The following is an 11429-nucleotide window of genomic DNA, read 5'->3' as shown; positions in this document are numbered from 1 at the left end:
ATGATCTTTCAGCTTGTCTAAATATCATACTTGGTTACGCTAGTTGTTTTGTAAACAAGATTGTTTATAGTATAAATTATAGTATAAAATTGATTCCAAGTCCATTTTGGAATTTGAATACAAGAATTATATGCAAAATAATGTTGTGTATTTTTTATTTGTACCAGAAGTTAAATAGATTGTTACACCTCCATTTCAGAATCTGTTAAATAACTGTCACTTTTAAGTTATCATTTAATACCTTTGCACATCAATATTTATAAAATTAAAATCACAGACCAGCTTAACAGACAAGGCTCAAAAATTCATTTTAAAAATATTTCTTTTCCCAAAACAAAATTATCATTTTGTGAAAAATATTGAGCTCAACAATAGTAATTTTGGTATGTAGAATGTCTAAATTTTTTTAACTTATTCACAAACAGTAATCTGTGTGGCAGAAAAGTTGTGAGTGCCCTTTTGTCTTTCCCCCTCAAAAGCATGAGCAAAATAATGAAGCAATTTTTCCATCACTATGTCATACATATTTTAATACATAAGACTGTCCTCTGCTACTGTTTAACATTAGAAGAGCAAAATGAGGAGAAAAGGATTTTTCGTCCCCCACCCCAATCTCATTCAAATTCTGAATCTTTTGTGTGTAAACTCCAGTCACAGTTCACATGTTGACATCACTCCTCTGTACTGCCCATTTCTATATCACCAGCATGTGCAGCACAGAACCTCAGTAGTTGTGTGTGGAAATGCTTCATCTGGCTGTCATTCTAGAATAAATATTGAAGGGCATTAAGGATATTGTAACCTTTTATTATCATCCAGATACCAAAAATGTGTTTTTTCCTGCACCTAATTATTCAATAATGCATTTATCTTTGTGCTGATTTAAAACAAAAAATGCCCTCAGAAATGCAATGTACAAGCATAGGCAACTCAAATTACCCAAAAGAATGTGTGTAAGGCAGTAAATAAGGAGTTTTGAGCAAAGGGTGACAATATCTTTAAATCTTTTTACCTCAACCAAAGCAGTTTCATCTTCATCAGTTTGTTTTCCAGTTTGTAACAAAAGGGTATTATCACTACTTTCATTCACCAAACTGATGATACTATAAGCCTATTACAGACTATCACACAGCAGTACAAATCACTATGTTTTGTTTTTCACTTTGGTATTGTTTTTTAAGACCACATTCCCAGCACATAAGAGTTGCACCCTTATGATGAAATGTTTATCCCACCCGGTCAAAGATATTCTCATGTTTTCTGGTCTCTGATAACACTGCAAACCCAAAAGTCTTTGTTTTAGGCTTTTTCAGATGATTTCCATTGATTTGAGGTATGGTTACCTGTGGTCCAATGTACGTCCCTATGTCTTGGTTTCTGCAGTGTCGTAAGGGCTGGACATTGAGAACAGAACAACCTGGAAAAACAATACCAGAAGAAATTATAGATAATCTGAATATTCAAGCTGATATATATGAAAGGTATAGAATTCAAATTGGACATTGATTTACCTCTGCCCCCCTCACCCCACCCCTCAAAAAAAAAAAAAAAAAAAAAAAAAAAAAATCATTTTGCAAAATTAAATATTTAAAAACAGTTGAATGTGTATAGACATATCATAATCATGAGCCTCCCCCCCCCCAAAAAAAAATATAATAATAATCTTGAAAATCATTTCCAAAATCAAAATTTCCAAAGACAAATGAATGTGTAATGTGTAGCTGTAATGCCTCACCACATCTGTCTGTGATATATTCTTCATACAACAAGATGGCCATGACAGCATCTTCTGGAGTGACCTCTCTCCTTAGGCTTAGTTTGGCATGGGCTTTTGACAAGGAGGTCCTGAAGACAAGGTGGCTGCGTTATATTACTCTTAAACATTGCCCATGTATCTAGCAGACATTTATTATTGGAATTTCACAACATATTAATTAATTTTCATTAGCAAATTTATTCAGCTTGTACAAAATAAAGACGCAGTGAGAAGCAAGGTTTTTTGACAAATATCTTGTATGCACTGTAAAAGTACATTTTTACATGAATCACACAGGAGGAAGGGAATTGGGCATGATAAAATGCCTCTGAATAATTTACTCATATCTGCAACAATTTTTATTCATCACTGTTCAACTCCAAATTCATCACTGTTGAACTCCAATTGAAGATATTTTAATATTAAAAAAAAAAACAAAAAAAACATAGACCAATGAGAGGATTGTACATTGGATTTATTGTCCACTTTGTTTAAAAATGCATTTTTTGAGTAGGGTTATGAATTATATGATTTTGAAATAATGTAGCATGCTTTTAAAAAAGATGACATAATGATTATGTGGCCCCTTAAAGAGTCAAATATAAGTAACCTACAGAGTTTTCATGGCAGTAACAGGGAAGTCTGTTCCTTGTACACTAGAGGAGCGCACTCGTCTACTTGCCACATAGTATCCACACAGGAGTTTGTCTGCTGCAGTGGTACAGGTGACTACCTGGCCTCTGACATACTGCACAAACTGAAATACAGAAACAAGCTTCAGGAAAAATCATTCAGTTGTCTATATTTGTGACAAAAATGAAAGCAGGTCATGTTATTATTATTATTTTTTGTACAACCTAATGCTGATAAGCAATCTACATAAACCTAAACTGGTCATGAAAAAAGGAAATACATAATCCATTTCTTTAAGTCTAACATTACAGACTTTTTCGTTTCGTTCACTTATCAAAATTATTTATTTATTTTATTTATTCTTATTTGCAAAACTTAAAGCTGGTTTGCATTCTTCATATCCATTATGCAAAAAAGATGCTCTAGTATCCAAGAATCATGCAATTATCATACAGTTTCATTCATTTTTTTGTATTGCTTAAAATCACTGCTGGGGTTATGTACTTATTGATTACATTTACGTTAATCTTTTTCTATAATTTTTTCTATAAGTTAAAGATGTCCCAGTGCTGACTAAAGTTTTCTTTCCATGAAATAATAATGACTAAAATATTTATAATAATACTTAAAGTTAAATTGAGCATTTTTTATGGTGAGGGAAATACATGTATGCATCACACATTTTTCTCTTTTCTTTACACAAAATTTACCTGCCTCATCTCTTCATTTGATATTAAAGGCACTGAGCTACTCTTAGGTTCCATAGCACTGACAAGAGTGTGAGAAATGATCAAATTGTCTGCATAACTTTCACTATCAGTGCTGTCTGTGAAAAAGACCATGCCAAACACACTGAAATATATAGTTAAAGCGTGGTTATCAATAAAATTTGCCAATCTAAGCCCAAGGCCCACTTTATAATAATGTTAGTAGGGCAAGTGCTGTATATTGATACTCAAAACATTTTTTTCTTATTTTTTCCTGATTCCAAACAATCTATTGATCATTAAATTAAATGCACTTGATATCACCATGATATACAATTTCATTCGTGAAATCATACCAGTCAATCAATAAATTAACAGACACAATCATTCACATGCCTGTAACCAGCAATTTCTAAAGGGGATTTTGTGATTGTAAAAGCGCACCCTTTTACCCCTTTACTTCAGCCCAACTGTTATCAAAATGGCATACTAGATAAAATTTTAATTCAGAGTAGATCTTTTTCTCTCCAAAAGGTGGTTCTGACTTCCTACCCATCCTACCCCACCCCACCCACCCACTGCCCATGGGTCCAATTCCAAAAAAATAAGATCCATACTCTGCTAGTGACTTGCTGATACAGCCCTTATCTTTTTGCACTTACAATGTACAACTTGTTGATACAACCCATACCTTTCTGCACATATAACCCATCCCCCCGCCACTCCCATCCTAACCCAACCAGCCCACTCATCCACTGCCCATGGGTACAATACCAAAAAAATAATAAAAATAATAATAAAATAATAAAAAATATAAATAAATAAAAAATAAAATCCATACTCTGCTAGTGACTTGTTGATACAGCCCATATCTTTTTGCACATATAACTGGTCAGTGATCACTGGTGGGTTGAGATGCCTGCTGGGTTCAGCATATGCCCACACACTGCAGTTCAGGGGGAAGGTCACTTGCTGGGGAATACTGCCACCAGACTTGGAAGGAATGGTCACAGCGACTGTGTTGTTGTCCAGTACTGACCAGGAAAGAAAATGTCACAGTTATCATGTTTCTTTCCCAGTATCTGATTTTATTCATTCATTTATTTATTTATTTATTTATTTATTTGAGGCACACCAATATGCTGCGCACAAATTCAAATATCTTAATATACAGGTACATCATGCAAGCTATACATGTACAGGTACAGTACTGAATTAAAATGGCTAATATAACATAAAGGTGAAACAAAACTGATTTTAATGCAATGGTTTTATAAGTAAATATAATGTTAGCTACTTAAATTGAGTATGAATTTGTGACCCCTCTCCATCCCCTCCCCCCCAAAAAAAGATTAAATTAACACATTTTTTTTAGTATATAAGTAAATAGTCTTACTCATTGTGATTGTTTAATAACATATTCACAAAAATTGTATTCATATTGTCATTTTCATCCACACAAGTGGATGCATATGTTACAGTGAAATAAACTAAACTAAACCAAACATTTTTTATTATTATCTGTAGATAAAATGAAATTTAATAATTTTCAAGTCAGTTAAAAGGGCTAATATATGATAAATGCTTAATGGCTGCAAGATTACTCAGTCCTTTCCTGTTATGGACACTACCTTGCTGAAGAGCCTCCTTTGTGGCCTTATTGAACCTGCCCATATCTCCCAGATAACACACACCATCTCCAGTCAGCAGTAGAGAGCCACCTAGAGTTTTAATACAGGCAAAATAAAAAAACTGCATCTGTTGAAATGTTATATAAAAGATACAAGCTTATACTTAGAAATTTCAATAAAGAATGAGGGCACATATGCAAAAAGAAATGATTTACAGTAATCTCTTGTGATTATGTTCTTCAACACTTTGACAAAAATATTTTAATATTAAAATAAGATAAGAAACTGACTGGTCTAGTTGTACAGTGTACATGTAAAAAGGTATGCAAAAAATTAATTTGTTAATTTTGTTCTTCTGAACAGAGAATTACCATCTATAAAATATGTGTCAACACCATATCTGTCTTTATTTACTGCCCCCAAGAGGGTTTTCTCCTTAGAATGGTGTATAGCTCTACTGGGGAAGGTGGTGGCATATGTCATGAGTCTGTCTAGGATGAGAGTGTCAGATCCAATAGCTAGAAGACACAGTCTGCTGGGGAGAGAACTCTGCTGCAAATATAAATATTAACATCACTGTGACACAGTCAGACACACAAGTACACTGCAGTTAAATTACTCAACACAGTTTTAAAACAGAAGCAATATTATTTGTTAAACATAGCGATAATGAAAAATAAATAATTCAGCAATTTTTCAATAAACAAACTTTTATAATTATCATATACAAGATGGCAATCCTTAACAGCTAATTATTATTATTACACAATATTATACCCAACTTCAGAAAGAATAGGTTGCAGTAATTGGTGTAGAATCATTTATCATCAATTTATCAAAATATTAAATATAGTCTAACTTTATCCAAGTCTTCTCCCCACATCAGGCATAGAAGTAATCCTAGTTTCAACCTCAGATAACTGCCAGGTGGAGTAATGGTCCCTGGACAGAAAAAATGTATGGGAAATAAGAGAAGTATTCAAAGAGAGCACACATTTGCCAAGGCAGCTCAATCTAATTATAAATAAATAATTTTATTAATTAATAGACCAACACCACTATCCAACTGATTCTAAGTAAGCCTGTTTCTGACCATTCCTGAAAACTTTTTTCAAATCCAATAGGTATCTATTACTTTTTTAGTTAGGCTGTTAAATAACAATTGTACCATTTAAGGCAAACAAAACATAATTAATTAGATAAAATATGATATTAATAATGATAGCCTCCTTGGCTGAGATGCATTATAATAATATAAGAAAACATGACCTGTTCAGGTACAGTATCCCTAACAATGGCTTCAGGTGACATGTACAATAAACGTTTGCAAAGAATAAAAATATGATTTACAGTAAAAATGAAATAGAAAATGATTTATTAAAAGTAAATTTGGATCAAAATCGGCAGGCCCGTAGCCAGCAATTTCAAAAGGGGGGTTCATTTTCTGAAAAAAAGTGGACCTTTCTCCATAAAAACATCATGTACCTAGATCAAATTTTACCCAGAGTGGACCTTTTCCCAGCAAAAGGGGCGGTTCTTTCGAACCCCCCGAACCCCCACTGGCTACGGGCCTGCTTTTGCCATATACACTTTAATGCAACCTTATTTACCTCCAAATACATATGCTAGACTTAAAGCAAAGCTCCAGGGTGAATTATTTCTGTCTATAAAAAATAACAGAAAAATAAACTAGTATTCAAATTTAATCCTTGGTGTTTAATTGAAAAATCAAGAATATGCAGAACATGCAAAAAAAATTCATATTGCTTCTTTTTAATGCATCAATTATGTGGAGATTACTTCAATACTTGGTAGCTATGCATGTACGTAACTTGATGGAGATAATTCTTAAAGCATATTATAAAGCTGAAAAATTTAAGCTACCGTGTGTATATGTTTTAACATTAAATTTGGCTACGGATTTCAAAAGGTAGCTAGGTTCTTATTCTGAAAAAGTCGACAAAAACACACACCCTCCCCCTGCCTGCTGGGGGGTACAAGCCTGCATTACCTAAGTACAACTGTAATATCTGCTCTGGTATTAAATGTGAGTCAAGGTTTGGACTGCCAGCAGGCCATGGCAAATTCTGAAATTTCATATTGAGGGGGTTACAGATAATATTAGACTATAGAGTCAAAATGTTTTACCACACTTGGTAAAGAATTGTTGAAGAATGCTCATACACTATACCTACCTGTACATGTACTCCTGTACTAGTAGGACAAGATAGATATGACATGATAGTTAATCTACTATACCCAGTACTAGTAGTATAAGTTGTAGCAAAGGGTATGGACAATACAAAAATGTACATGTTACTTTTCACCAACTTTTATGGCAATTTGTATAGAAATATCAAAATATCTATTTCACTCACTTTGCAATTACTTGAAATGAAAGTCATACCTGAGCAACATGCATATTAGAAGCTTCCAGGGCTACATTCACTTGGTTATTCTCCTGAAATTCATAGGTTGGAATCCCTATCAAAGTGTACTTTCTGCCTATCTGGATGTCCTGAGAAAGTTCATCTACCAGAAAAAAATTAGTTCTCTACATATTAAGTTTAAATTGACCATTTTCAAATATTCTAATATCCAATAATCAGACTAAAATCAGATTAACATATCAGTTATGTATCATTATACACAATCAATCTAAATTCCCTTAGTCAACCTTAAGTTCCAGTCCCTCTGCATCTTGCTGTAAAAACAGCACTGCATGTACTACATGTATTAATAATAGTATCATGTTAATTATACATGTACCTCTTATATAAACTGATAGAGCCTGGAATCGTGTGGACCTCATCATGTCAGATATATACTGACTATATTGGAATGCTTGCTCATCCATCATCTCAATTATAACCTTATCTGGAAGTTAAAGAATGTTTTAGGCAAGTCTGCTTTTTTATATTGGCATGTCTATACTATGACCAGTACATACACGTACATGGACAAATTATCATAACTTACATAAAGTAAATGCAAGGCCATAATCATTCACATATTTATTCTTTTTTATTCTCAAATTGCATAAGAAAATAAATATATGATGATGTACAAGTACCTGCTAACACTCTCTCACTCACATCTTCTTCTAATGGGGAGCCACAAAAACTGCATTTAAAATCTTTCCTAAAATGTTAGAAAAAGTTTTATTTCACCATAAACTGTGAACATTCAAATCACTTCAGAAACTCACACATTTGTGTATATTTATTTGTATAATTGTTTTATATCTTGCCTTAATTAAATTACTCTCTAGATTTCTTTTCTTATTGGAGGGTTCATTGTACCATTGTATGAAATAACAGAAATAATGGGGCAAGTCAAAATCATGCATTTACATGTATTACAAAAAATGTATTCTTCACTTTTAATGACTTAAAAGTTGAGATTTTGTAGGATGACCAAGGTAACAAAATAAAAGGCAGTATAATTATGATTAATTTTTTATACACTGCCAGTATTTCCTGACCAGACCCCAGACCTCCACATGTCCCTGGTTCAACCCCTATTACCCAGCATGTGTGATTAGCAAGGAGACAAACAGGTGTTTTATTTATCATTGTCTCCACCTTGAACTGGTCAGGTAGAAAATTAAACTCACCACACCACTGACAATTGATATATTCCACAAAGGTCAACTGGTCAGGCTGAACAAGCAATCAACAATCATTATCATAATAATTTTTTTTTTGGTACTAGTACAAAGGTTCTGATCTTATTATTTAATAAAAGTGAAAAACAATTAAATAATAATAATATTAATAATAATAATAATAATAATAATAAACATCCCGCTGACCCAGTCTAGTATTTTATACGAGTATTTAATGCTTTAAAAACAAGAAGCTGCACAAATCCCTTTAACACCTATATCCTTGCTCTTTAAGACTTCACTGACTCACCTGATGGTGTGGATCTCCCTGGCTCCTGAGGTGTGAAGTCTTATGTACCTGTTCCCCAGTCCTCCATCACAGCCTTCAATTGGGCAGTAAAACCTGGCACTCTGACTGTTAAAAAAAAAAAAATTCATCACCTCATGTACTGAAGTGGTTATTAATTGCTATCATATATACTACCAGTATTATTTAGGAATTGAACAGAAATAGATGTCCTATATCCTAGTAGGGTATTCTATATATTAAATGAATTGTCACGAGTAATAATATTATATTATAACTAATTATAAATTATAACAGAAAAACAACTAATACATTTAAAGTACAAATAAAACATTGTAGCACTGATAGATGAAAACTGTATAAAACATTGTGACTATATGAGGGTGAGTTAAATAACTTTTTAAAAACCTTCCAAACTACTGGTATTTCATAGATAAGAAATATTTGTTTTGTTTTTAAATGCTGGTCCATAATGTCAAACTGAAATGATTTTGCATTCTTAAGCATCAAATTTTCAAATTAAAGAAACTGTAATAATTCTACTCACGTATATTTTGTGGCGATGGTTTTGCCTGTAACAATTCCTTCATACATATATAACCTCTGACCTTCTGAATGATTGGGAAAGTCTTTTGTACTGCTTATGAAATACCTGCACAAAACAAAAAATAATAATCTGTTAAAATAGTTGCTTTACTTAAAAATTTAGACAGCTGTGAACGATTATATAAAAATGATAATATGACTATCTAAATTATCACTATAAATTATCACCTACTACTATCAACTGCAAAAGTGAAAAAAAAATTAAAATTGCACTTGCAAAACTTCTGGGTGTGTGTACATGAGTTAGAATTTATTATATGCAACATTTTAAATGATAAATCTAAATTAAATCTTGAAGTATAAAAACCAAAGCTGTACATTGCATACATCAAACAGATTCCTTCTATATTGAAAATAATATTAAAGCTTGCTGAATGTTTCTTATACTGAGTAATAATCATATATACTTTTCTAGACGAGGTAAACTCAGCGGTCTCAGTACCACCATCACCTGACTGGCGTCAGAACACTGGGGAAGCAGCTCAAGCACCTGAATGGCCCGGAAGATTACCTATAATAATAATAATAATCATGATCATAATAATAATAATAGAAGTTTATTTATTTCTTGGCAATATGTTACATATTGAATGGACAGGTATATATATCATAAATCATCAAACTCATGCCTGGTTATTATGTTTCGTTTTCCATACTAATTCTTTTTCATCTTTCTGGGGTAATTACAACTCGAGCTGCACTCAGGGTTAACTGGCAACATAAATGGAGGGTAATATATCTTTCACAGTTATCAAGATTTGAAGTCTTTTTTAATGTATGACCTAAAAAAGGAACACCTATATGTTTTTGTTCCAATCTTTATTTTCTGTTTTTCCATACTATGTGTGAAAATGTAAAATTGCAATGTTTTTTTTTTTTTTCAGGAATATTTTTTCATTTACAGCACTTCTTTGTTAAATAAAAGGCAGATTAAGTCTTAACATTCAACAAAATAAGACTTAAAAAAAATGCAACAAAGATAATAAAAACAATTTGCTAAGAAAGTAACTTACTGACTGGAATATTTTACAGGCTCCTGATGGTTTGTTGAGGATGAAATTACCAAATGATGCTGAAAACAAATAAAGAGTTTGTTTAGATGAGGCAACAGGCCTGTAATACAGATTTATTTAAAAACAGAAGTAAAAAATATAATTATTAAAAATAATATGATAATAAAAAACAGTGGACAGCAACATATGTATGTATATAAAGCTTCTAGTATAAAAGTGTTTACAAGCACTGATATACTAGTATTATAAAAGAACAAGATACCAACCCCATAAAACATTCCTACCATTCAAATCTAAGACATCTTCTGGTTCTACTGGAATACAAAATCTGAACACTGCATGTTTCTGGAAGAGTATAGGGATAATGAACTATAGTTGCTAGTATAAACAATACTAGTATCTGTAATTTGTACAGAAGTCTCATGTACTAGTATCTAGTGACTATAGTATACAGTGTTGGCAAGGGGCACAGATAATTAATTTTATCAACTTCAAAAACGTAAGAAGCGATACGGATAAATTCTTGACCAGACCTGAAATTTGCAAATGAAATGATGATCTACCTGAACGCAGATTTAATTTCAAGTTTTTATCTACGCAAGCAGTGAATTATATAGCTTCGTGTGGGTAATTTTAATGTCAGTCTATACCTTTTCTGTTTGTGCGCCAAGAGTTCTGCAAGTCCTTTTGATGTCTTCTAACGTGCCCGTTTGATCTAAATATTCCAGTGCTGCTATTCTGTATTCTAAAAGCTTCTGATCCATCATCTTGCCTTCAAAGCAAGAAATGGTAATTTTAAAACTAAGAAATTATAACTATACAAAATATTAGAACAGTAGATCCTGCTAATTGAACCTTTTTTTAACACCGGAAATTTCGATAAAAGATTATCATTAGATAAGAAATAAAGATTGTACATCCTGCTTGTTTACATTTCACCCAAATTTCTCTCAGAAGCAGACGACGTCACGTGACTCAGCCTTTAAATGCAAAAAAAAAAAAAAAACAGCAGATTGCGCAGCCGTCCGCGCAGACATTTCTCACATCCGGTATAAAAAATTCCCAAAGAACAAATTGCCACATGATTAAATAAAATATCAGCAGGATTTCTATTTTATAAAATATCATTCTCTGACCGTCACAATCGAAAGCTGCAAAGGTCTGAACAC

At 32.5% G+C, this 11429-nt stretch overlaps 1 protein-coding gene across 1 annotated transcript; it reads right to left on the bottom strand.

The window, feature by feature from the left end:
* Nucleotides 1-221: 221 nt before the first annotated feature.
* LOC106160470 (minichromosome maintenance domain-containing protein 2) lies at nt 222-11205 on the bottom strand. The gene is made up of 20 exons (XM_087008037.1): nt 10911-11205; nt 10545-10605; nt 10261-10319; nt 9655-9758; nt 9189-9293; nt 8645-8749; nt 7801-7868; nt 7497-7604; nt 7135-7259; nt 6739-6814; nt 6338-6391; nt 5587-5669; nt 5099-5279; nt 4728-4817; nt 3938-4130; nt 3100-3241; nt 2371-2513; nt 1736-1845; nt 1344-1417; nt 222-764 (listed from the first exon to the last, which is right to left on the bottom strand). The coding sequence occupies exons 1-20, from the start codon at nt 11025-11027 to the stop codon at nt 672-674; spliced, it is 2091 nt and encodes a 696-aa protein (XP_086864163.1). The 5' UTR covers nt 11028-11205; the 3' UTR covers nt 222-671.
* Between the last annotated feature and the right edge of the window lie 224 nt (nt 11206-11429).

The sequence above is a fragment of the Lingula anatina genome, chromosome 3 (assembly GCF_051362555.1).
Source record: "Lingula anatina isolate TDL-2025a chromosome 3, LinAna3.0, whole genome shotgun sequence".
In the NCBI taxonomy this organism is placed as follows: domain Eukaryota; kingdom Metazoa; phylum Brachiopoda; class Lingulata; order Lingulida; family Lingulidae; genus Lingula; species Lingula anatina.
This window is presented reverse-complemented; position numbering and strand designations above follow the sequence as displayed.